We start from the raw sequence: 27,587 nt of genomic DNA, 5'->3' as shown, positions 1-27,587 counted from the left end.
TTGCCGCCGCCGAATCCCACCAGGTAGATTGTCCAGTACAATAATTAATCACATTCAGTGAGTCTGATTCCGCTTCAACACGATGGAATCCCAAGTTGCTTGCTAGGTTCAGTCCATCCTTCATTGCCAATGCTTATGTGGTCATAACATCAGCCGCATATGGAATAAATTTGCATTGTCCTGCTAGGAAGTTACCTTTGTCATCTCGTATTACCGCCGCTTTAGTACCCATTCCTTCGTCCTCATAGAAGGCCGCATCTACATTGACTTTAACAAAGTTTGGATCTGGTCTCAGCCATGTAATATCTCCTGGAGTTGCCTTCTTCATCGATGCTTTATGGTAATTACTTGTGATGGCCAAAACTGACATTGGCCATTTAACAACAGGAGGACAAATCTCATTATGTGTAATACGCCGGCGCGTCCACCATAAGTACCAGTACCCCACCACAATCACTTGTTTTACGTCCAGCATTGGCATTAGTGGGAGCGATGTATCCTCCAAAGATAATATGTACTGCATAATAACTGATCCAGAAGGATCAACCATCACAGCAACATCAATAAAATCGCTAATGCCCAGCCTCTGCCAAAGATTCTGGGAGTGTATACACTTGAAGAAGAGATGTCGAATATCCTCTGCGTGTTGGTGACATATAGGACAGGAACCGAACAGCCCAATGTGCCTGTTAGCAAGTATGCTCTTAAACGGCAGGATTCCATGTAGTAATCTCCAACAGAAAATGGAAACTTTCCGTGGAATCAATAGTTTCCAAAGTTTAGTCCAAACCGCAGGAATAGAAGAACCACCAGGTTGCTGTATACTGTTACCATGTGCCCCAAACTTTTGCATCCATTGTAATCTGTAAGCTGTTCGAACAGAAAAGACTCCCCTCCTATCAGGGTTCCATGCTATGAAGTCTTGAAAGGCGTTGCTACTTATCGGAATCTGCAGTATTCTGTGTGTGTCAACTGGGTTAAAAATCAAGTTCAAGAGGTCTTCATCCCATCCCCCCGTGTTTGGATCAATAAGATCGCTTACCAAAGATAGCAACGTTTGTCCTCTCGGGGTAATGACCATTCTGGTTGGGCTGGAAGGGATCCATGGATCCGTCCAGATATTTATATCATTGCCATTGCCCACTCTCCAAATATATCCCCTTTTAAACACTTCAAGCCCTTTCATAATACTTTGCCAGGTGAAAGATGATCCACTCTTTAATGAAGCTTGCAGAAGGCTTCCATTAGAAAAATATTTTGCTTTCAATACTCTGGCACAAAGTGATTCAGGATTTATAATAAGCCTCCAACATTGTTTAGCTAGCATTGCGAGGTTAAAAGAGTATAAGTCTCTAAACCCCATACCTCCTTCACTCTTTGGGACACACAATTTCCACCATGAAAACCAATGTAACTTCTTATGCTCTTCATCATCTCCCCACTAGAATTGTGCAATGATGTCTGTAATTTCTTTGCATATCCCTTTAGGTAAGCAGAATACTGACATGGCAAAAACAGGGATAGCTTGTGCTACAGCCTTGCGAAGAATTTCTTCCCCCCCCCACAGATAATTGCTTTTCCATCCATCCTTGTATTCTCTGTTTGATCCTTTCTATAAAATGTCTGAAGCAATCACCCCGATCCGCCCCTACCATGGCCGGGAGGCCTAGGTACTTATCAAAGAGGGCCTCTTATTAATGTGTAATTCCAAACATACCTCAGTTCTTGTATCAGCATTGGTATTAGGACTGAAGAAAACACTAGATTTAGCCAAGCTAACCAACTGGCCTGAATTGCTGCAATATGTATCCAGAACTTGCTGTAAGGAAGCTGCATTTAAGACATCTGCGCGCATGAGAATCAAGGAGTCGTCAGCAAATAATAGGTGTGAGACTGACGGTGCATTCCTGCACACTTGAATTCCCTCAATGCCACCAGCTTCTTCTTCAAACTGCAATAAACTGGATAAACCTTCTGCAGAAAGGAGGAACAGGTATGGGGAAAGAGGGTCTCCCTGTCGAATACCCCTAGATGGTGTAAAAACATCAGTTTCCTGTGAATTATATCTGATCTTATATCTCACAGAACCAACACATGCCATCATCATCTCCACAAAGTCACCATGAAAGCCCAACTTGAGCATCATATTTTTTAAAAACACCCATTCAACTCGATCGTAGGCCTTATGCATATCAAGTTTTACCGCACAAAGGCCTGTTTGCCCCCGCCTTCTGTTCTTTATTTTATGAATACACTCATAGGCAATGAGAATATTATCAGTGATTAGCCTCCCGGGAACAAAGGCACTTTGAGTTGGGGAAATGATCTCGGGCAGGATACCTTTTAGTCTTGATGCCAACTTCTTTGAAATAATTTTGTAAAGAACATTACAAAGGCTAATGGGTCTGAATTGAGTTACCATCTCTGGGTTATTATTCTTCGGAATCATCACTATAGTTGTGTCATTCCATTCAGCTGGAATCTGCCTCAAGTTTATTGCTGCCAAAACTTCGTGGGTAATCTCCTCCCCAAGAATATGCCAATATTTTTTAAAGAATACAGCGTGTAGCCCATCCGGCCCTGGCGCCTTTAAATCTCCAATGCTAAAAACTGCATTGCGAACATCCTCACTTGTGTAAGGAGCAAGCAGCACATCATTCATCTGTGCGGTAACCTTTGTGTCCACCTTGTCAAGGACTGCCGGGTCTGTATGCTGTACTTCCGAAGTAAACAGATTTGAGAAGTAATTTTGGATATGTGGGTTGAGGTTCGCCATACCCTCTATCCAATTACCCTCGTCATATTTCAGTAGCTTAAAATAGGTACATGAGTCACGTACATGCTTACCATTACGAGGGAATTGTAGATAGCCCGTAAGCATGTCAACCGAGGCCGGTTTAATTCCGTTTAAACCCACTAATGATCTAATGGTCCAAAAATTTATTTTTTTAGGGGGGAAATGAATTATGAAGCTAGCTAAAACTAACCAAACGGGACTTATGTACACCATTTATTTACCATTTACATCCCCAATAGTCCACCATAACCCGAGAGACGTCGCGACTTTGTTGGTTGTTAAGAGGGAGGGAGGTAGTCGACACTACCTTCCCAAGCATTCGACCTCGAAGCTGGATTCAACCTGAAAACACAAAGCAAAATCCAACATCAGCTTAGAAAAGAATTTTCTTTAGTCAAAACAAAAACATGGGCAACTTTTAGTTAATTACAATTTAAAGGAAAAAGGCTAAAATTTATAAAAGAAAAAAGAAAGACATAACCAAACTGGCTGGTCCAAAAACAGAAGGGCCAGCGTGGTGTCTCTTTTTCCTCCTTCCCTCCGTCTAGGGCTTCCTCGCCGAGCGCCGCCGCCGCCGCCGCCCCTCCTGCCCCGTGCCGCGACTTCTCCCGCCGCCAGCTGCCTGAGCGTCAGGTGCTCACCTCCGACACCCGTTCGGCCGAACCGCCGCCCGCTCCCAGCCAATCAAAGGTAATTTCTTTTCCTCCTCTCCTGCGAGAAGGTGCGATTTTTGGACATTGACATACATGCTGATTGTTCTTTCTGGGCGGTGTGTGGTGATTCAAGGGCCTGCGCGATGGAGGTTGGTAACGGGGGCGATTCGGCCATGGAGGTGGAGGCGGAACTGAGCCCGTTCGCGGCGGCGGCGGCCTCCGGTTCCCCGGTCCCCGGCGGCGTGGCCTCACCGGCCAGGCGGCTGGGCCTAAAGAATAGCATCCAGACCAACTTCGGCGACGACTACGTCTTCCAGATTGCTTCTTGGTAGGCAGCTTCCCCCCTTTCCCCCAGTTTGGCTGCAGATTCTGTTCTGCCTCGGTTCAGATAAGATTAGAATGGTGTAGCTTCATTATAGCTTCCAGTACTTGATAACTGAATGAAAATACATGCTGCAGTACTCGATATATATGTTTGCTTCTAATTTCGTATATCTTCTTGTGACAAGCCAGGAGATCTCAACGCTCGCGGTTTCTCTGTCGACAAACGCACTCAAGTTCTATGCTCCAGCAACTGGGCAGTATCTGGGGGAATGCACAGGCCATACAGGGAGTATCCATGAGATTGCCTTTTCAGCTCCCTCATCGCCGCAGGTGATATGCTCTTGCTCTGGTGATGGCACTATCAGAGCCTGGGACACAAGGAGCTTCAAGCAGGTTTTTCTTTCCCTACTACGTCCTGATTGCTGATAACTGATGCTGGCTGTTACATGAATGTGCGTGATTGCAAAATTTTGGCAGTAACAGATTCACATCTACATAGTTCCTTCTTTAATACGTATATATGTTCCAGTTCATCGGTATGTTTCTCAGTTTCTGCATTGTAGTTATTTGTATTCTCATAAAGGCGTGAGGCATTAATTGTTAATTCTTGGGATGCTTTGTTTGGATCGAGGTTGGCTCACAATTCATTAAATTTGAATATGAGTTATTATATCTCATTGAGTTCTTCTCTGTTCTGCTTTGTTCGCACTGGACAAGTATTAATTTCTTTTCCTGTAAAATGAGATGACTTGATGCAAGGTGCAACCTGTACAACCACATATGGAGTAGTGATTTTCTTACAAATTTTGGAATAGATCCATTGCATTTATATACTAATCCTAGCCAAATATGAATTCCTTCCACATTGACATAGAAATAACCCCAGTTCCGATTGTTGTTTTATTTTATCGTGTCCTGATGCCACTGGACATAACCTCTTCTACTTGATTCACTGGCATAGTTTTGATCTGGTATTTACATTCACTGTACTGTATAGGTAATTAGTGCTTCAGCTATTTGTAGATTACTACAGTTGATTAAAATGTACTTGCATTTTGACCATTCGCTCTTCTCTAAATGTCTGCCAGATATCTTTGCTAAATGCTGGCCCCTCGCACGAAATGTTTAGCTTCTCCTTTGGTGGAACAAATGGTAACCTACTTGCTGCTGGTTCTAGTTCCAAGGTAAAGGAGTGCTGTTCTTTCATATATTAGAGTCATATCTACAACAGCTTTAGTTTATCCATATTCACTCTGCACCTGCAACGGTTGGTGTATGCTTATAATATTTCTGTCCACCTTGGTACCTGTGATGGTCAATATATGCTTCTAATCTTTGTGATGTATGGGCGGTCATGCTTGAATGTCAAACATTGTATACATAAATTGTATGTCGAAGAATTCGTGTTCTGTTGAGTTGTTTATGTTCGATTTCTCTTTCTTTTAGTTGTTGTAAAATAATTGAAAATAATAATTCAATGCAAGGCCATACCCCTTGGGATAGCATTCAGAAACAGAACCCAGATATCCACCGAATATTCGGATATGATTTAGACACTAGCATGTGAGTTATCCAAAAATTGATTATATGCTATATCGGACTGTGTCTTGAAAACTATCACCCACACATTTGTTAGCTTAACATTTTATTGGCTGGCTTCACTCAACACACAGCCCAATACGTGTGATTTGGAAACTAGATGTGTGATGCTAACACAAGTCCTGCTAGTAATAGAAAAACAGTGGGACCGTTGTACCTTCTTCGTACGAACTCCAAATCAGGCAAAATATGGTTATTTCGCTTGGTTCAGCATGATGCCTGACAAAATATTTGCTACCATCTAATTCGATCATCATTAGCTGTATTTCTTGGACCAGGTGTTGATTAACAAGTGAACTTTGTTAGGACAAAGTATTGAACCAGCGAGGGTGGACGGTTGAGTCCTACCTGTAAAACTTACTTCAGATTGTGCACCTGTATTGAACCAGAGAAGGTTTCATGAGGTTATTCAGGTTGAGTCTCACTCAAGTTGCTTGATTGTAGGTTCTGTTGTGGGACTGGAGAAGTTCAAAACAGGTAGCCTTCTTAGAGGAATCCCACATGGACGATGTAACCCAGGTATGCGTTGTTCTACAGAGTTTTGCATGTTTTACAATAAGACAAGCCTAACTTGCATACCCCATGTACGTGGATATCCCTTTACATCAATTATAGTGGCAATTAGTGCTGTCACATACTTCTTTTTTACTTGAGTGCTGTAATGTACCTTTGTTTTCTTAACTTGTCTGGTGACATTGCTGTCTTCAGTGTTCATACTTTTGCATCTACTTCATATCAGCCACATGATATTTATCCACTAGTTTCTCGATTGGCTGGTTATCAGTCATTGTTGTGCTGATTTACTGCTCTTTGTTGGACAGGTTCGATTTGCACCAAATCAACAGAGTAAACTCATTTCTGCGGCAATTGATGGTTTGATATGCGTCTTCGACACTGATGGTGATATCAATGAGGACGATCATTTGCTATCTGTATGTGTTTTCTTCCTATGTTGTGCTTTAAATACTTAGGGATTCACGATACTTAGATATATGCTATTTAATAGGTTATGAATGTGGAGACTTCTGTTTCCAAGGTGGGTTTCTATGGAAACACATATCAGAAGCTTTGGTGTTTGACTCATATTGAAACACTAAGGTAATTTCTTTCCACATGAAGTTGGTAAAAGATTCTGTTAAATTATTCATTGGCAAAGAAACTCCCACCCCTTTTCACCTCTGTTTTGAGAATATTTCTGCCCGATTCTTCTCTGTTTTCACCCCCAATATTATGCATCCCCTACTTGTTTTACGGTTAATTAACAAGTACACAAGTTTAACATTACGCTGTTTGCTATTTAATTATCGCAGCACTTGGGACTGGAATGGTGGGACTAGAGAATTGAATATAGAGAATGCTCGTTCCCTGGCTAGTGATAAGTGGAACCTTGACCATGTGAGTACGCAAGACTGCTTAACCTATCTTGTACATTCTATTTCCATCTTTGCATTTGAGTTCAGTATATACTGATCATGGTTTGGTATTGTTTATCAGGGATTTTTGTTTCAGTATTACAACCAATCTTGATGTTACATGCACATGTTCTTGTTTTCTCTCGATAATTCAGAGCACAATAGCATTCAAAATTACTGTTAATTTCATTTAATTTTTAAAAATTTAATCTGACTGTAGCATTCATTGTTGGCAAAAAAAGAAAAAGAAAAAAGAGAAGAGACTCATCCACTTACACACAGCCAGCATGACTTTGAGATATCTCTGTGGGCGTGTCTTCTCTCTGAGGCTTTTTCTTTATCATCAAAAGTTGTGCTTGCAAATACCATTTTACTCTACATCCTGATGAGTTGCCTTTCCGACTCCTTTTACATGCGTGCATTGTTGTTGAAATGAGATTATACAGAACTGAAGATCATTCTCCCTCTCAAATCCTTACATTTGTTGTATTGACAGTTGGACTACTTCGTCGACTGCCACTACTCTCTGCCTGATGACCGGTTATGGGCGATCGGCGGCACAAGTGAGGGGACACTAGGTTACTTCCCTGTGAAAAACGATCCCGCGGGAGCGATTGGTCCGGCGGAGGCTGTCCTGGAAGGAGGCCACACAGGAGTTATCAGGACCATATGCCCAGGTGGAAGCAGTCTTGAGAGCCTTGGCCAAAACAAGGGCATCTTTGGATGGACAGGAGGCGAGGATGGCCGTCTATGTTGCTGGCGCTCTGATGATGCAGCAGTGACGAAGAAGTCGTGGATCTCAAGTACGCTTGTATCACGCGTAGAAAAGAAAAATAGAAGCCGACATCAGCCCTACTGACCTGCTAAGAGATGGATGCCTGGCCTCGGCTTACCCATCCATATTATGATATTTCTTTTGTATTGAGAGAAGAGCGGCGATAACGTATGGTTTGTCCCTGAATTTTCTTGCCAGTTAATTGACCATTGCTGCTGTTTTGGCATTTTATGGTTGATCATGTTATTGCTGCTTTGAAGTAAGAACTGTGGCCTATAATTGTTTACTAGGTAATGCTTGGGACGTTCCTGCTGATATCACATTACCTCCTAAGAAGTATCTTTGGGTCTGCGTTTTGTGTTTTGTGTCAGTGCTTTCCACCATCAATACTAGATGATCTTTGCATACATATCTAATATCTTATCTGTAGCGAACTAATGATCTTGGCGATGATTTTATTGCTATTAAAAAATTTAATTAATCCAAATCGGCCAATTTTTTAAGAAACTATCACTTCACTGTCCGGCGGCGACTGTGATCGAGATGGGCTCCCTGCTGGTACCACTGCTGGGCAGCGTGGCGGCCAAGGCCGGCGACACGCTGGTGGCCGAGCTGCTGCGGGCGTGGGGGCTTGACAAGTCACGCCGGAAGCTGGAGCGCCACCTCGCCGCCGTCCAGTGCATCCTGCTGAACGCCGACGCCAAGAGCCACACCAACCCTGCCGTCCGCCGCTGGACGACGGACCTCAAGACCGCCGCCTATCATGCCGACGACGTTCTCGACGACTTCCTCTACGAGGCGTTGCGACTCCGTGCTGCACAGATGCGCCCCTACTCCACGGCACGCAAGGTTTGTCCTCGCCCGCTCCTTTTCCCACACTTCCTCAAACTAGACGAACTGAAACAAAGTTTGCATGAAAATCACAAAAAATGATGCAACATATCAGCATTCGCTCGACAAATTCATCCAATTGTTATTCAATCTTTTTTTTTGTTTGTGGGTGCATTATTTACTCAATCATCTGATGCTATTCCACATGGCTAGCAACAGTGCATTCTCTGCCTCTCACTCATTTGTTTAAGGTTTTATTTTGGAAAATGGCGGGCTTTTAGTTTCGATATAATTGTTTTTCATTGCAGATGCTCAGCTACTTCACCACCAGCAGCCCGATTGTTTTCCGTCTCTCCATGAGCAGGAAGATGAAAGATGCCCTTGAAATGATAGACGAACTGGTTGTCGAGATGAATAACTTTCACTTCCTACAACATGCCAAGGCACCAACCATTGTTCAGCCGCAAACACACTCACATGTCAATGAATTACAAATTGTCGGCAGACAAGATGAAAAGGAACAAGTGGTGAAGATATTGCTCAACCAGTCTGATAATAGCAACATTGATAATAGTGACATCATGGTGCTCCCCGTAGTTGGCATGGGGGGAATTGGCAAAACTACCCTTGCCCAACTTGTTCACAATGATCAGAGGGTGAAGGACCCTTTTGAGTTGGTCTTGTGGGTATGTGTCTCTGACAAGTTCAGTATCGAAGAAATCATCCGATCCATAATAGAAGTGGCCACCATGAAGAAGTGTGATTTGACTCAGATGGAGGCACTGCAGAAGGAACTCAGTAAAGTTTTGGCCAAGAAAAGGTACCTCCTAGTATTGGATGATGTTTGGAACGAAGATCGACGGAAGTGGGATGACATGAGATCATTGTTGTGCGCACATTCTAGATCTGGTAGTGCTGTAATTGTGACAAGCCGCAATGAAAAAGTTGTTTCTATCATGGGCGGGCACACTTCCACCACATCAGATGTCACTTCTAAACGAAGATCAATCATGGGAGCTTTTTCACAAAAATGCATTTGGTAGAGAAGTGGTAAAACAAGAGGAATTCAACTCAATAGCTAAGAGTATTCTACACAAGTGTAAGGGGTTGCCTCTTGCTATCAACACAGTGGCAACTTTACTTCATTCAAAGCATCACAGTCAGTGGGTTTCTGTTTTGAACAGTGATGTTTGGAAGAATGACGTCCTGGCAACTGGAATTGTACCTGCTCTACAGCTGAGCTATGATCACTTGTCATCAGAAGCAAAAATATGTTTTTCATTCTGTGCTATTTCCCCCAAGGATAGCCCGATGGATACAAACATGTTAATCCAACTTTGGATGGCAAATGACTTTATTGCATCAGAAACAATAGGCCAACAAATTTTCAATATGCTAGTCCAAAGATGTTTCCTCCAAGATGTGGAGATTCAAAAGAATCTTCTCTCTGAGTTTCGACATGGGTTCATCCACCGACCAACTACTTGCAAGACGCATGATCTCATGCATGATCTTGCTGACTCTGTAAGCGGAAATGATTGCTTCCACTTGCAATCATCTTCATCACGTCAACAAATTTTGGAAGGATCCACAGACGCTGGTTCATTACAGCATTTTTTTTTGAGGGAACTACGGCGGGCAAAAGCCAGCCTGAACTCATTTTATTTAAAAACCGGACACTGTACATAGAATATTTACAAAGGGTTGGGGGGCACAGAGCATACGGGAAAAGCTAAGTTACATCAAGATTCATCGAGTCTGGCCAACATAATGCCGCAGTCAAGTAGGAGCTGTTTACGGTCCTCATTGTGGCAGCGGTTCGCCCACAGAAAGATGTCATCGGCCGCTCGGCGGAATACAAATTCAAGGGTTTGCACTTCATTGTTGAAAACCTTTGCATTCCTTCTTTTCCAGAGATTCCAAAGCATAGCCAGAACAACCGTGTTCCGAACCTTGCAAGAAGGCAGATGATACATAATATCGCTGACCGAGGGGCAGTCTGCCGAGCTGATGAACAGGGAGTCTGCCGTTGCCCACGCTTCTGAGGCAACAGCGCAGTGAAGAAGCATGTGAGCTGTAGTTTCGGTAGCCGAACAAAAAGGGCAGGAGTCCGAGTCTGAGAGGCCCCGACGGAAGCGACGTTCATTGGTGAAGAGCCTTCCACGGTGCGCGAGCCAGAGAAACAACCTGCACCGGTTAGTCGTGTAGTTCTTCCCCCAAATGAAATCCGCGAACGGATCATCCAGCCGAGATGAAAAAGCCGCCTCATAAGCAAAAGCAACGGAGTAGGGTTTGTCGTTCATCCTGCACAATCGAGCATCTGGGGCATGCGGCATTAAGATCACAGAAGCTAAAAGGACTTCATTACAGCATGAGGTTCGACATTTGTCACTTGATTATGACAGTAATGTTAATGTTAAAGCCATGATGGAAATTCTAGCTCCCGGAGCCCGCACGATATTAAGCCAACGCCAATTGGGCTATCGATGTCCACTAAGAAAGTCCAAGTCAGGATTAATGTCCTTACGAGCAGTGAAGACGTTCTCAAGCATAACACAAATGACAAATTTGAAGCATCTTCGCTATCTGGATTATTCTTATTCTTGTATATCTGCATTGCCTGAAGCCACCACCATGTTGTATAGCTTGCAAACATTGAAGCTCATTGGTTGTAGAAAACTCAAGAAATTACCAGAAGGGATGAGATATATGAGCAGTCTTCGACACATCTTCCTTGTTGGGTGTCATAGTTTGGAGCAGATGCCGCAAGGTATTAGTCAGTTGAATTCCCTACAGACATTGACGAGTTATGTCATTGATAATGATACAGGTCGTGGAATTGATCAACTGAAAGATTTAAATCTATGTGGTGCTCTTTCTTTGACTGAGCTGAGAAAAGTGCATAGTGCAGAAAATGCTAAACAAGGCAATATGTCTGACAAGCATAATTTGAAGCGATTATCACTCGATTGGACAAATGGACATTATGGCTCATATTTTGGATATGGAGTCGATAATATTGCAGAAGGGATATTGGAGGCTCTTTGTCCACACAAAAGGCTTGAAGTTTTACTGTTATCTAATTATACTGGTCCCAAATTCTCATCATGGATGCACAACTATACCCAGTTAGAACATCTTAGTGAACTTTCTCTGACTGGATGTGAGAACTGCAAGTATCTTCCACCATTGTGGCAGCTGCCCTCTCTTGGGTACTTGGTTTTGGATGGTTTGCATAGTGTGACAAGTATATGTATTGTTAATGATGACATGGACAATGTGGAATCATGTATTTCTCGGCCACCCTTCTTTCCTAAATTGGGAACCATGATAATTTCCGACATGCCTGAGCTAGAGAGATGGCACCAAGAGGTGGCAGGACAAGTGGCAGTTGTATCATTGCCGCAGCTCAAGAAGCTAATTATTTCTGAATGCCCAATGCTATCAAGCATGCCCAGGACGCTCCCTTTGCTTGAAGATCTACAGGTGGTTAGCGCAAGAGACATTCCCCTTCACCATCTAATGAATCTGTCTATGCAATCTAATCTTGAGTGCAAAGGCTCCATTGTAGTTGAACCTGTTGGTTGTCTATCTATGGACCTTCATTTCTCAAGGCTTGGTGACTCTGATGTGTTAGTGAGACTCACAGTTTTGAGGGAAAATGTAGGGCGCTTTGAAGAGGAGATGAACAGAACACCTTGCAGATTTATTAAGAAGCTGGATATAATAGATTGTGACTGTCTTTTCTCACATGAACTGTCCCAAATACAACGGAATATATGGAACCATTTTGGTTTTGTTGAAAGTATGTGGATTACAGGCATCAATAATATAATACAATGGCCAGCAGTAGAATTCCCATCAACAATATCTGATGACGAAAATGTCCTGCTTCCTCGACTCCAGGTTCTTAAAATTATAGGATGTGAAAATTTGGTGGAAATACCAAGACTGCCTGCATCTCTTGAAATATTGCACATCAGTTGTTGTCAGAAGCTGGTGTCCATGCCAATAATTCTCGGGAACATAAAAAAGATGAGAGAACTCGAAGTGTATCGGTTCAGTGCACTGGCAACATTTCTAGATGGAATGCATGGAATCACTGCACTCAAGAAGCTGCGAATCGAGTGCTGCCCAACCCCAGAGACACTACCGGAGGGGCTCCTGCAGCAGCCCCCAGCCCTCCAGGAACTATGTATTACAGACTGCCCCAAGTTGGAGGAGGCCTTCTCAGGAGGAGGCACTTACTGGGATTTGGTTGAAGCAAACTTGGAGAGATCCTCCTCAGGAGGCATTTGCTGGAATTTAGTGGGCGTCACGACCAATGGGCATACTCCCAATCAAAGGCAAGCCAAGCATTTCAATCAAGCACAAACAGGCATACTCCCAATCTGCCGCCGTTCACGACCAATGGCGGTGAGTCACGTCCAGTAGCCGCCGCCGTCTCCTGTGCGAGAGAAGGGGATGAGAACGACGACCGACTGGAGCGATTTCTGGTCAATCGATTGGTAAGGGTATTTTGGTCTTTGTTTGTGGAACCCACTTGCCAGAGGGCAAATTAGCAAAGTGCCAGGTAAAGGGTGTCATCGGATCAATTACAAAGTAATGGAGGGCAAATCATCAAACTACAAAATAAGTGGTGGCAAACAATCAAATCCCCCCATGCCCAGCTGGGACTAGTACCTTGAGATGCTTGGCGAAGTTAAGTGCATCTACGTTACGACAAGGAGATCACATATATTTCCGTATACATATCTGTTAAACGTGTAAGACTCAACTACTAGTTGGTTCCATAGCCCCTCGTGATCTCTCAACAACCATCCCCAATAGTTGTTTACTTGTAGGCTAGACTGTTCAAAGCTGGTTATCGGTATAATAAACAGATTCTTTAACAAGATAAACGGTAGGTAAGGGAGTACATGTAAACCTATATTTATTCCAAGTGATAAGTGCCCAGCACGAAACACTCTGGTCCTAATGTTTTTATAACTAAAGTTGCCATCTGAAAAGAAAAAACAACCAAAAAAACTAAAATGCCAACAAAAAGAAAGTTGCCACCCTTGACAACTAAAGTTGCCATCCTCACGTCACTAAACTTGCCATAAAAAATGTTTGGAGTTGCCGTGTGTTCATGTCACACGTGTGGCACTTATCAGAATCATTTATTTGGCTCTAACCTTTTACCGTCAACTCAACATCCCAATTTGAGTTATGTACCATAGAAACTATATACTACCATTAAAAGTTCTCTGACATACAAAACCAATGCTACTACCTCCGTTTCAGTTTACAAGTCCTGTGCGTATATCTAGGTTGCCAATTTTATCACCCTAATATAAACTATATAACACACAAATTATACCTTTTGAAAGTAGAAACTCCGAAGTTTATGTTGGTGTATTTTTTGTAATATATGAATTATATTAGGTTGGTCAAATTGATGACCTAGGAATATGTGCACGCCCTGTAAACTGAGAGAGAGGTATTACCATCATGCCGATGGAAACCTATCGTGCTCTGCATTGTAAGCCAATAATACACAAGTTGACCCCGTTGGTATAATACACCTATTTTTTCTCGTAAAAAAAGATAACACATGGCATCTGCATCGAGCAATGCACACAACCATTTTTATCATAATTTAACAGAGACTGAGAAAACAAATACATGGATCAATTCAAAGCCACCTTTCTGATGATCTATGTTGTGACACCTATTAGTTCATTGATGTGCCTTGACCTCGCACCAAAGTACACCATCTAATTTGGTGGCCTCACCAAGCCGCTCCACGGCGAACCAAGAGCACCAACTGATCTAGCAGACCCTTAACGCGCACCGCATGCGCACGCTCCAATCCACTGCCACCATCTTCTGCCGTCTCAACTTAAGGAAATACCAATGCATTTACCTTGCCAGGCTCAACTGCTATCAACACCTCACCCTGCGCATGTCCATCAACAAATGTCCATCACAGAGACCCCGATGCACCACGCCACCGAGACCCGCCGTTGCCAACACGGTAGATGTCACACCACACCACCTCTTAATCCAGATCGCCGCCAATGCCAACCCAAGGCATCCACCAGCCAAAACTCCCAAGGCGACGCCTTCAAGAAGGGAACGACGCGAAAGGCATTGCCGTCGCCCACCGCAGTTAGGGATTTCACCCGGGAGTCAAATGGCGTGGTGGAGGTAGATGCAGATTTGATGAACTTCTCCATGGAGAAAAGACAGAGCCCTCGGGCGTTGCCGCCATCGTGGTCGACCAGTGCCTGCTAGGGATATCTCCCAATCTGAATCCCCGTCTCCAGCTCCACCCACATCGAGGACCAGCAAGTCTCGCAAAATAAATTCGTACAGGGGAGCACATCAAGCAGGGGGAGGAGAGAATGCGACCAGATCTGGATGAGGCGCCACCAGGCACCTGTCGACCTACCGCACGCCACGGAGCCAAGCGGAGCCATGCTTGACGGATCGACCACCATAGATCCAGGAGCCATCCACCTCCGGGCACATCAGCACAGGCTCCGCCTCCACCTTCCTCTGTTGTGGTGTTGGTTTTCCCGGCGCCAGCCCAGATGGTGGGGAGAAAGGAAAGGGAAGAGGGAGAAGCTAGGCGGCGGCGTTGCGAGATCGCCAGTCTTGCCCAATATGCGAACCACAACAAATCTGACACCGTGGTACAATACAAATGAATTTGCATAAAGAGAAAGGACTTCATGCAAGCTAAAAAGTCTTCATAACCAAGTTATAATTTTGTAGAATGTGTTTTGTCATTTAAGGACATGTACAATGATGCTATCTTAGCAGTGTTATGTAGGATAAACGATGAAGTGCATGAGAAAGAAATTATAAGAGAAGACACGTTATCTCTTAATTAAGAGATGATCTCTTAGCAAAACATGTCTCATCATAAATTTAGGGATGTCCGGTTTTTTTTCGAAAAGGGGGACTCCCCGGCCTCTGCATCAGAACGATACATACGACCAACTTATTAAAAAGCCAAATAGGTTCAACAAGGTCTTAGAATCTCAAAACAAAAATAAAAGAGAGCTCACTAAGAGCCAAAAGGGCCAAAAAACAAACGGGCCATGAAAAGCCACAACCGGCTGGCATAAGAGAGACAGGTAAACTAATTGCCTATCCTATTACATGACCGCCATCCAAACCGGTTGAAGATATCCCGTGCTACCATCTTCCAATGGATAGATCCAATAACCAAACGATCCCTGGCCTCCGTCGGAGTGAGTAGCGAACACATACGGATCAACGCAGTGGCTCGGAAAATATTGTTCTGTTCAAAACCAAATCATTTCTGCAGTTCCAGATTGCCCACAATAAAGCACAAACTCCTACTCGAATATGTCTCGCTGTTTCGTTCTCAATCCCGTTAAGCCACGTTCCAAATAACGTGTCGACAGAACTCGGTGGAGTAATGTTAAATGCAATATGGACAGTCCGCCATAAGACTTTTGCTAACGGGCAATCAAGAAAGAGGTGTTTGATGGTTTCATCCCGATCACAGTAAGCGTGGCGGGCCCATCGCTGCTGGGGCCCAAGGGAAATTAGCGGAGAATGGCCACGACGGCGCAATGAAGTGCCTGACTGATTCGCCGGGAAGGCACAGGTAAGGCTGAGAAGATAAGGCGGCGGTGGCGTCATTAGCTGCTTAGCCATCGCCGGCGGCGGGGGGCAGGATAGGGCGTGAGTTTTTTTTCGAGAATCGGATGGGGCGCGAGACAGAGCGCACGGGCCGGTCCAGTGGGGAACAGAGGCCTTCAGAGCTTTTTTATTTCCTTCATTTTTTTCTTCACTTTTTTGCTTTTTTTTGTTTACTGTTGCTTATATTTCAAAATATTCAAAATATATTTATTATAGAAATCACTATGCATACAGAATGGAAAAATGTTGATCGTGTATTTAAAAAATGTTAAACATGTACCCTTGATGTAGAAAAAGTGTTGTGCCTTTAGTTCAAATTTGAATTAAAACTGAACTAAAGCCACGACACTTCTTTGGATTGGAGGGAGTATGGAAAATGTTTCTGATGTACAAAAAAAAAAGTATAATGAGTATACCCATGGACGGGCCCGCCATCTCGCTTCTTTTCCCCTTATTCTTCTTGATAGGCGCGATGGCCTCGATGAAGAGGTTGAGCTTCTCGGTGAGGTACGGGACCACGGTGGCTACGTCCATGGTCCCCGTGACCTTCACCTCGTCCTTGCTGGCTTCCAGCATCACACTCTTCACTCCTGAAGAAAAATAAAAACACAGCGAAGCATCAACTTCAACCGAAAATACAAAATTAGGGCCAGTTCGGATTGCATATTTTAAAAACAAAGGAGACTCAAACTACACAGAAATGAGATAAGAAAATAGTTGCAAACCATAGGAATGGAAAGCATGAAACACACACATGCCTTGCCGTTCGCAGCGAAGTAGTAGAAGCCACAAAAATCTGCTGCATACAGTAGCAATTTGGTTATTTTATCTCCATGCATAGTACTATTACTACGGACATCCCTGTCTCTATGCGGATATTTTATATTGGGTTCCTTCGGTTTGCCTCGGGCATCCGCCAATAAATAAGCTTGGGGTGGATTTTTTGATTCCTCTGGAATGGACATGGGAAGGCAGCTTTTCTGTGACACCCCAAATTTTTTAACCTTGATTTATTAATTAAAATTTTGCCAGAAAATTTTAAACTTTTATTTTCTGGATGTTCTTTTGGTTTCAGGACTTTTCTTTACCTTATTATTATGGAGTTTTTACCTAAAATGAAAAAAAACTTTCCAAATATATTATTGGACTTGTTTGTCCTTTCAAGAAAAACATTTCTATTATCAGTGGAATTTATTTGCATAATTATTTTTCTCTGAGCTTTATTCCTTAAAGTGAATTTTCATTAGTTTTGGAGCTCTATTTGAACTACAACCATTTGATAAATTTATTTAAAATTCCAACCAAAATTTGAAGATGTCATGTGATATTTTTAAATCACTTTTATGCAAAAATATATTTCATTCATTGGATATTGAGAGCTCTACACCAAGTTTTCAAATCTGGTCCAGTGGGCAATTTTGCACTACAACCCCTTTAAATATTTCTTTCTAGCCTCCACCAAAATTATGGGATGTTAATAGGAGTATATTATTCCACTTTATGCAAAAACCCTTTTATGTTCTTTGAAAAATTTGAGTGAATCAACTTCTTTTTCATTCTGGTCCAGCATGGTGATTTGTACTGCATCCCTATTAAATTTTACTCTAGTGACCATGAGCTTTCTCCTGCTTGCAGTACACCATACAAAACCCTTAAGTCCAGGAGGTTGGACTCATTGGAGCACTTTTGGTTCATGAAATTATGCCCTTTTCCTTCTGTCCAGAACTGGAGTTTTGCAAAACTTACACTAACAAGTTTCTAAATTTGGCCAACTAACCTTACCACCATCTCATGCATCTAAAGAGACCCCAATCTGGAAATTTGGGCCACCCCAAGAGTTGCCAAAATGCCATTGGCATTCTGGCAAACACCTTGTGTGCATGTCCAGTTTTGGCATGATTTTTGTTTTGCACTGTGATCTTGCCCCTCTGTACATACTGGCATGTCCACTAAGCTCCCTAATGCCTCTAACTTAGACCTGCTAATCCCCAACCCACCCTAATCCTCTAGCACGCTATGGCATTGCGTCGAGCACACAGCGTGCGTGCACTGGGCGCGCCCAGAGCGCGCGTTTTGCACGTGCGGCGCCCGAGCCGCCGTGTCGCACGGCCGCCTCCCCGCGCCCGCTCTGGCCTCTCCCCACTCGCAGCCAGCACGCCCGCCCCCTCCCTCGCCGCAGAGCCGCCCCTGGCGCCCTACAGCGCCGCCGTCAGGTCATCAACGGCAGCTAGCGGACGGCCACAGCAACCTCTGCCGTGGTCGGCGCCGCCCGAGCCACCAGCGCTCGCCAGCTGCCCCCATGAGCATCTCAGGCTCATCCACAAGCTTGTCCGCAAGCACTCGTCGCCGCCACGTCCCTCTGCTGCTACAGAATGGCGGTCGTCGGCGATCTTATCCACGGCCATCGTCGGAACCAACCCCGATCACCTATTTAAGGAGCCCCGAGCCTCTCCGAAACCAAAGGCGACCTCAAGCCACCCCACCTAGCACCCCCATAGCAGCCAATCGACCAGTGAAGGTCTTCTTCCCCATCTCCGGCCAGTACAGCCGCCGCCGCCCTCCGGTCCATTCAGTCGCAACCTGAGCCCCTCCCGTCCATCTAGCGCCACCGCTCGACTCCCCTTGACCCTGCGGAGCCGCCCAACACCTCAAACCCGCCCGGGAGCCACCGTAGCCCAAAGCCCCAAACCTCCCGAAGCCACCGGCCGCGGCGAAGCTCAACTCCGGCCACTCCCTTCGCCCCCACCACCCTAGCGACCACCGGGAGGACCGCCCCGGAGTGGCGGATCCATCCCTGCCCTCCGGAGCCCGCGGGAAGCTGCCGTTCGCCGGCGTTGATCGCCGGAACCCCGCCTCTGTTCGGCCAGAGGAAGAAGAGGCGGGGGCGACTGGTCAAACCTGACCAGTGGGCCCCCTGGACCCACTGTCAGCGACCCAGCCCCGCCCGCGTGGATTTAAGTGGAAGCGTAAAACCCCCCAAGTACGTCTCCCCTGCTACGAAAGCGTATTCCTCTTCGAAACATTTTCTTTTCTGTTTTATTTTCAAAAACAGATATTTGACTGGCTATATCTTTTTAAATATAAATCCAAATGACTTGATTCTTTTTCTGTTGTTTCCCAAATATTGTCTAGTTTATTTTCATATTTATTTCAAAATTTTCCAAACAACTTTTTTGTACTATTTTTAAAGTATGTGTTGTTTGAATATTTTCAAAAATAGGATTTGTTGGAGAGAGAAGAAAACTTTCAAAGGTTTTGGAATGCACCCTACCTCTCCACAACTTGAAGGCAAGAATTTTTGAACTCTGGCATGATATTATTGTGTGTTGTTTGATACAGTTACAACACCACCGTGACACGGAGTATCCATTACTTTTTTTTGTGAGGATATGATCATACTTGCATACTGGTGGCCTCATGCTATTGGAGCTTGACATGTTTGCGATAGTAATCATTCTCACATGCCTTTTATGCCTACCGGAAGGAAGCCGAGAAAGTCTCTGTCTTGGGTAGACACGAGCTTATCTCTGGTTCCCCGTCGGGACGGTTGTGTCCGGTATGGCAGGATGGGGTATGATGAGTAGTGCTACTTGTCTATTGGTCTGAAGCATATTTGTTATACTAATCATGCAGGAAATACTTAAGCCTCCTGGGTCGGCCATAGATCGAGTCTTGTTCCAGTAACCCCCATACTTGCTTCGTGCTGCCACTTGTCCCTGTCGTAGGTAGGGTACGGTTCAGTAAGTTGTCAACCCCCGTCTAGCACACACCGTACAGAGAGGCCATAGTGGAAGATACCGACTGCAGCCGGTAGGCATGCCACTTGGTCCGGGGGTACGAGTGTTTCCGGTTGGGACCGAGAGGGGGGCACCCCTTAGAGCGCACGATAGAAATTTGATCCCATGCTACGCGAGGTTGTAGCCTCCCCAGTTAGAGTTTTGCTTAACAGGTGTCGTGGGTGATTCCAGACACGAGTAAAGTTAAGATGGTGTGTGCAAGTCAGGCGTGTTTTCGACTAAAAGACCGTGGACGGAATTAGCTCCGATGGACTAAAGAAATCCGTTACTCGTGGGTAAAGAGTACACCCTCTGCAGAGATATTATACCTATTCGAATAGCCGTGTCCATGGTTAAGGACTACAGTCTGGGATGGGTCAAGTGTCGGTCTTAGTGTCGGTCTTCGGAGGAGAAACTACTAAACCAGAACATTGATTATGACTTGTGATATATGATGGTTATGATTATTGTTATTGTGGACTAACCATTTGCATTAATAATGAATATCCCTGGGACGGTTCTACCTCCGGGATATCCACTGTGATTATGTTTATATATATAAGCCCTTTATGTGCTGTAGCACAGACGCCCGACTGTGGCAGGTTTGTCAGTTCATTTACTTATAAGCCCTTTATGTGGTGTCGCTCAGACGCCCGACTGTGGCATGCTTGTTATTTCATTTACTTATAAGCCCTTTATGTGATGTCGCACAGACGCCTGACTGTGGCATGCCTGTTATTCCTTTTATATATAAGCCCTTTCCGTGGTGTCGCTCAGACGCCCGACTGAGGCATGCTTCATATTTTTATCCTTTCGAGGCGTCGCTTCAGACACCCGATCGGTGCTTTTCATTTCTACACCCTGATTGTTTACTCATGTTTTATTTGAATGATCTGCTTGCGTGCATCATGAACCCTATTTCATAACTGACGAAGTGATCATAAAATATTTAAAAACATGATTATCAGTGGCTATATTATACCTGTGTTCTTAATGTTTGCGAGTACATTCAAAGTACTCACTGGCTTGTCCCTGGCTATTGTCTTGGCCAGATTTCTTGCGTGGAGAGGAGCGTTGTGATGACAGCCCCGGGACCCACGCGAATGGAGATAGCAGCCCCGCGAAGATAGGAGTTATCCTGGTCAGCTGTTCCTGTGGGAAATGGAGTCCCATAGACGCCGATGACCCGCAAACCGCTTCCGCCATCAACCACTAGAAAACCAATTGTTGTACTCATAAGCCAGAATGGTCTTGTACTACATACTATGTACTTTGCTTGGAATTTCTGTATCAAGTTGGTGCCTCATCAGCTAACAGTAATCCTGGGGCTGGTGAGCACAAGGGCCACTTTCTGGGAAATTTATATCCCAAAAATCCGGTCCTGACAAACTTGGTATCAGAGCCAGGCTAACCATTTGTTGACGCTCAAAATTGGCACAGTCATAAAATTAGCATAGGTTATATCAAGAACAATTCAAACTTATGATTGGAAGTCACCGTGGAATGTCTCTCTTCGAGAAGATCAAGATGGATATCAAGATAGTCTAAAACGGAGCTCGGACTCAAAAGTTATGACAAGTTCAGAGATGCTCATGTTGACACCAGAGTAAAGAAAGGCATAAAACTCAATCAAGCTGGCCTCTGGTGGAATCTGTTTCAACATGAAAGTTGTGCGTCTCGTCGAAACGATTGATTTTGATATAAAAATTGTCTTAATCCGAGTTCGTATGCAACCTGTGGAGGCAAAACAAGGTCAGAAATAGAAGCTGCAGAGCCATTTCGGACCGACCGAGTTGATTGACTCGGTGAGACCGAGTTGATCTGAAAAATTACAGAAAATTACAGAAAGTTTGCAACATTCACTCGGTGGGGCCGAAAAAAACTAATCGGTGAGACCGAGATTGATCCGGAAATTGCCAAAGATTCCTGTCCGAGTTAGGTTAGGGTTTTTGATGTTTTGGACGGAATTTTTAGTCCTTTTCTTGTACGGGAAGTCCAGCCGCCTCTTATATATGTTGGGGGTGACGGCCGATTGAAACAACACACAATCGAACAAATCTATCTACATCTTTTACCTTTACTTTTCCTTCTCCCTTGTTCTTCTTCTTCCTCGTTCTTCGTTCGTTCTTCTTCATTGTAGGGCGGCGAACCTCGAGGCCCTAGGGGCAATCAGGTCGACCTAGGGCAGCCCATAGCCGCTACGCGCCCTGACGGGGTCCCTCCCGGGCGTGTGGGGTTTCGGGTCCTCAAAAGCGCCCGCTGGATTGTCTTGCGTACCACGCTTCCGGCAGGTCTCCTTCGACGTGAGCTGCGGTGCATCACCCCCGGCGTCGAGGGTACACGGTGACGTGTTCGTGTGCGAACACACTTTTTGGCGACTCCGCTGGGGACGAAGCTTTGAACGGTCTCCAGCCCGTTCTTGCTACGAAGAGATCGTCATCAAGTTGCTGCAATCTACAAATGTAATATGAATACCCAATTCCCCTTTGTAGATGCAAATAATCCATATGTTGTTGGTGAATCACCTAATGAGCATAATGTATCGGCTAGCCCTAGTTTTATCAATCATGCATCTAATTATGCGCAAGGGCCGATGCAAAGCAATCTTCATGCTTCAAATTCTTATGATTTTAGCAACGTACAACATATGTATCCAAACTCTCATGCATCGGCAACCCCACAATTCCATATGCCGATGAACAACATGATGGGTTTGGTTAATCAATTTGAAACACCTCATGTTAAAATTTCCAATAGCATACAAGAAAGTGTTTCATCTTTTTATTCATCGGCAACTAATTTGCAACATGTTAATCCAAACATGCCGGTGGATAGGGGAATTGGCCATGCTACTACTAGTTATTCGGCCAATTACCCTCAAACATCGTATGCTACACCTCATGCTACTAATTTTTCGGCACCATATGCAATTGTAGATGTTCATAATTCGGCTCCGCACCTTCATGCTCATTGCCGAATAAGTGAGAATTCTGCCACGCAAGTGTCTTTACCTAGTAACGTAGCATATCACGTTGCCCCCGCACAATTACAGAATTTCGGCAACACACCATTGTCGAAAGCGTCTCAAAGTATTGGGGGGCAATCCGATGAAGATTGGGCAGAAATTGGTCGAAAAAAGCTTAAATATAGCCTAGCTACAATGTTTGCTAAATTTAGACAAGAACAAGCAACCTTGCGAATTAAAGAAAGAAAGAGTGGTGATTCAGATAACAAAGTTAATTCGGTTGTTAAAAAAGCCGAATCAAATAGTATGTGTACCGAATTTATTGAAGAAAAAAAGGACGCCAAGGCATTGGAGAGTCATTTAAAAGTGGAGCAAAGTATTATTCAAGTATCACAACCATCATGCTCTCCCAGCGTGTATGAAGAGGTATGTCTAGCAAGTGATTTTCCTATTTTCAGATTTGGTCACAGCTTTATTGTTGATGCATCTATTCGAAAAAATCTCGTAAGTAATTTTGAAAGACCAATGATGAAGGATAATTTACTTGTTAGCAATAAAATTGTTACAAAGCATATCGGTCAATACATTGTACCATTCGAAGAGACCGATAGTGACTTATTATTGAAGCCAAAGCTTATCCCATTGCTTTATTTAGAGTTCATATCTAATTGGGTAGCTTTGCTTGCTTCATACTTGGCTTACGCATGGTCTCAATTGAGACATGTGTGTTTTAACTATTTTTGTTTCAGAAATATAAAGCCAAGGTTAAATTATTTTGAGAAATCCGATGCTAATATTATATCTTATCCAAAGACATCGGAGATAGAGTGCAAAACACAATGTATAGCCGAATGGGAAGATTCTAAATCTGAACCATTCATTTGCTTACCTCCAAAGCCGTTCGCACACCAAGATCGGCTAGAAAACAAAATGTATACCTTTGATTCAAACATGTGTGATCAAATCTTCGATTTATTATTGAAAAATAATTACATTAGAATTCTTGATCACCATGTCAAGCCATCTATCCAAGGACGAATTTATTGTAAGTTGCATGATTCATTCAAGCATAGTATTGAGGATTGCAACATGTTTCGTCAAATAGTTAAATCGGCCATTGATAAAGGACGATTGAAATTTGTTGAGACACCAAAAGATGATGATTCTATTCCAATTGGTCCCGATGGTAAAAGGTTTTTGCATCGGCTGCTTCAAGCCGATCCATTTAAAGAGAAGGTAAAAACTGCAGGTGATGGGATCAAGCTTTCAAGTAAAGAAATTGTTGAAGAGCATAATGAACATAATCTTGAGGGTGAGAATTCCATCAAAGCTACAATGGAGACGCCAAGGACTGGGGGGCAGCAAGCAAATCCAACGATCGATGAAAGCAAACCAAAAGAAAACAAAGGCCGAAATAAGCACAAGTGTAAAAGATCAAAAATCACCTTCGCTGAACTATTGGAGAAATATCAAAAGAAGAGTGAAGAGAAGAATGCTTATCGGCCCAATCAGGCAAAGAAACCAAGATCACCCCCAAGGCGCAAATATGAGGATCGGTATTGGCAAAGTGAGAATTTTAATGCAACATATTCATATCCTTATTTTGGGCCGCCAATGCCAATGTCGTGGATGCCTCCCTATGCTCATATAGATCCATATCCATCATGGGACAGGTATGATACAAGGGCACATTCTCCATCTTATTTTAGATCATCTCACCAATATTATGCAGCTCCGAGAAGATCAACATTTGAACAATCACATGTTAAAGACTGCTTCAGTCATAAGAAATTGGTCCAGAGCTCAAGGAAGAAGAAAGAGGTGGTCAAGCAAGTTTACCGTGTTAAAAGAGATGGTCGTAAGAGTGCAACTTCAGATTTGATCTCAAATGAAAAAGAGCCAATTAATTTGTTGACATTGGCTACTAAAGACAATGAGACAAAGCAACCAATTATTGAGAGTCGAAGTGCCAAATCTGAAGAAAAGAAGTTGAGAGTGCACAAGGCCAAAAAGGAATTGCCATTGGTCAAAACAGAATCACAGCCGAGATGCCCACTCATCTTATCCTATTGGCAAAAGAGGGAACTACAAAAACTTAGTGCACATGAACTTGAAGAAAGGAACATGGCATGGGTTCCCAAAGGAAGTGCTCAAAATAAGAATTATGTGAAAGCATCCATTACACGACGTGCGGCAAAGATGAAGAAGGAAAAGAGTGAAAACTATGAAGGACCAAGCCGAAGGTTTCAACATCTTCGTTCCACACATTATCCATATTCTTCAACTATGTCATTGATGCCTATGCCATGGAATTCGTCATCAGGTATGATTGGTTACCCTCAATGGACTTATTATAATCCATGGATGCAATATAATTTCTTACATCATGAAAGGGTATTGCCAAATCACTATACATTTGATTAGCTACAAGTTTGTTGCTGATTCAAAGGGCCGAAATACTTGATTTGTCATTTCATTTGTTTATTTCGGCTATATGTGCTTTGAATGAAGTTTACATAGTAATGGACGATATATACTTACCGTCCTAAGAAGATGCAGAATGGACGATGGAGTGTTGACATCGTCCTTAGAACCAACATGGTACAAGTTATTTTTCGGCACGCTAGCTATGCCGAAAAACAGGGGGGCATGTGTTGACGCTCAAAATTGGCACAGTCATAAAATTAGCATAGGTTATATCAAGAACAATTCATACTTATGATTGGAAGTCACCGTGGAATGTCTCTCTTCGAGAAGATCAAGATGGATATCAAGATAGTCTAAAACGGAGCTCGGACTCAAAAGTTATGACAAGTTCAGAGATGCTCATGTTGACACCAGAGTAAAGAAAGGCATAAAACTCAATCAAGATGGCCTCTGGTGGAATCTGTTTCAACATGAAAGTTGTGCGTCTCGTCGAAACGATTGATTTTGATATAAAAATCGTCTTAATCCGAGTTCGTATGCAACCTGTGGAGGCAAAACAAGGTCAGAAATAGAAGCTGCAGAGCCATTTCGGACCGACCGAGTTGATTGACTCGGTGAGACCGAGTTGATCCGAAAAATTACAGAAAATTACAGAAAGTTTGCAACGTTCACTTGGTGGGGCCGAAAAAAACTAATCGGTGAGACCGAGATTGATCCGGAAATTGCCAAAGATTCCTGTCCGAGTTAGGTTAGGGTTTTTGATGTTTTGGACAGAATTTTTAGTCCTTTTCTTGTACGGGAAGTCCAGCCGCCTCTTATATATGTTGGGGGTGACGGCCGATTGAAACAACACACAATCGAACAAATCTATCTACATCTTTTACCTTTACTTTTCCTTCTCCCTTGTTCTTCTTCTTCCTCGTTCTTCGTTCGTTCTTCTTCATTGTAGGGCGGCGAACCTCGAGGCCCTAGGGGCGATCAGGTCGACCTAGGGCAGCCCATAGCCGCTACGCGCCCTGACGGGGTCCCTCCCGGGCGTGTGGGGTTTCGGGTCCTCAAAAGCGCCCGCCGGATTGTCTTGCGTACCGCGCTTCCGGCAGGTCTCCTTCGACGTGAGCTGCGGTGCATCACCCCCGGCGTCGAGGGTACACGATGACGTGTTCGTGTGCGAACACCATTGGCTAATCCTATCTTAGCCAGGTCGATAAACCTAGGCAAACCAACCTACCAGACCTTAACCAAACCCCGGCCAAGCTTCTCGTGTAAGATAGCCACACAGTGACCCGACACCTTTTTGGTATTCGGTGCCCAACCTATCAACCTAGCCTGTCGATTACGCGCCAGTGACCGACTCCTAAATTGTCTCATTCGCAAGCATGCGAAGGAAGACTTCGTCCCCTTTTTCTATAAAAAGGGCACGCTAGCCTCAACCCAGCACAGCACAGCCTTTAACCCCAAACCAAGCTAAAATGCCAGGACCTATTGTTCACAATGAGACCACTGCGACCAACCTTGGAGGTTTTGTGACCGTGCTAGCAAACCTCACCCGCCGTGCCTTTGCATTAGAAGAGCCCCCAGAATATGTTGTGTACCAAGGGTCCATGAGTGGTGAGAGCCGTCAATTTTGGGCCACTGTGCACGTCTATGGTAGGGGTCTATCGCCAGAACGCCCCTACAGGTTCACCGGAAGGACAACTTCCTTTGAGCCACAAGCCATCCAACTAGCTGCTCGAGAAGCTATAGTTCAACTCCGGCACTTGTCGCCCAGAGTTAACTGTCGCTCATTCTACTACTACCCCATCCATGACGGGTATGGTAGACCACCCCAGGTTGCCAACGGAGACCACGAGACGGATCCTGCATTATTGCATCTGGTGCGCTATGTAAGTGCGCTAGAGGGTCTGTTCGATCAAATCACCCTGGATCTGATCGCAGCTCGTGGAGAACTGATCCACCGAGCCCCGGCGAGAAGAGAAGATGAGCCCGACACCGACAACCCAGTCGTGCTATTCGGACAACCGATCGAGACCTTGAGGTCAGCCCCAGCCATCAACCAAGGTGCTTTGATGACCCCAAAAGTGCTTCATCGCCTTTTGGGAACACACTCCAACGGGATTGTGGCCAACAATCCCCGTGATGGTCATCATAGCTACCCCGACCCTGCAATTCCTCAACCCCCTCCAGCTAACCCCGACGGTGAAACCAATGGAGAAGCCTCGACATCCGCAAGGCATGCCCGCTTAGATATAAACGAGGTGGACTAAGTCACTCGAGTAGTACCGAGTCTCGGCTTGTCCACATCCTGTAATTGTGTGACCTTGTATCGCCATATTGGAACGCTATCTGCTTGTGCATCCCTATTTTGA

At 44.2% G+C, this 27,587-nt stretch overlaps 1 protein-coding gene and 1 pseudogene across 1 annotated transcript; both read left to right on the top strand.

Moving 5' to 3' along the window:
* Positions 1-3,277: 3,277 nt before the first annotated feature.
* On the top strand, positions 3,278-7,786 carry LOC125522207 (WD repeat-containing protein GTS1-like). The gene is made up of 9 exons (XM_048687293.1): positions 3,278-3,487; positions 3,584-3,778; positions 3,960-4,167; positions 4,863-4,958; positions 5,818-5,892; positions 6,195-6,305; positions 6,380-6,471; positions 6,684-6,768; positions 7,282-7,786. Exons 2-9 carry the CDS (start codon positions 3,594-3,596, stop codon positions 7,642-7,644), a joined length of 1,215 nt encoding a protein of 404 aa, XP_048543250.1. The 5' UTR covers positions 3,278-3,487; positions 3,584-3,593; the 3' UTR covers positions 7,645-7,786.
* A 146-nt stretch (positions 7,787-7,932) lies between these two features.
* LOC125525341 lies at positions 7,933-12,825 on the top strand (annotated as a pseudogene).
* Positions 12,826-27,587: the final 14,762 nt, after the last annotated feature.

The sequence above is a fragment of the Triticum urartu genome, chromosome 7 (genome assembly GCF_003073215.2).
Source record: "Triticum urartu cultivar G1812 chromosome 7, Tu2.1, whole genome shotgun sequence".
NCBI classification, from domain to species: Eukaryota; Viridiplantae; Streptophyta; class Magnoliopsida; order Poales; family Poaceae; genus Triticum; species Triticum urartu.
Note: the sequence above shows the minus strand (reverse complement) of the source record. Positions and strands in the feature narration are given on the sequence as shown.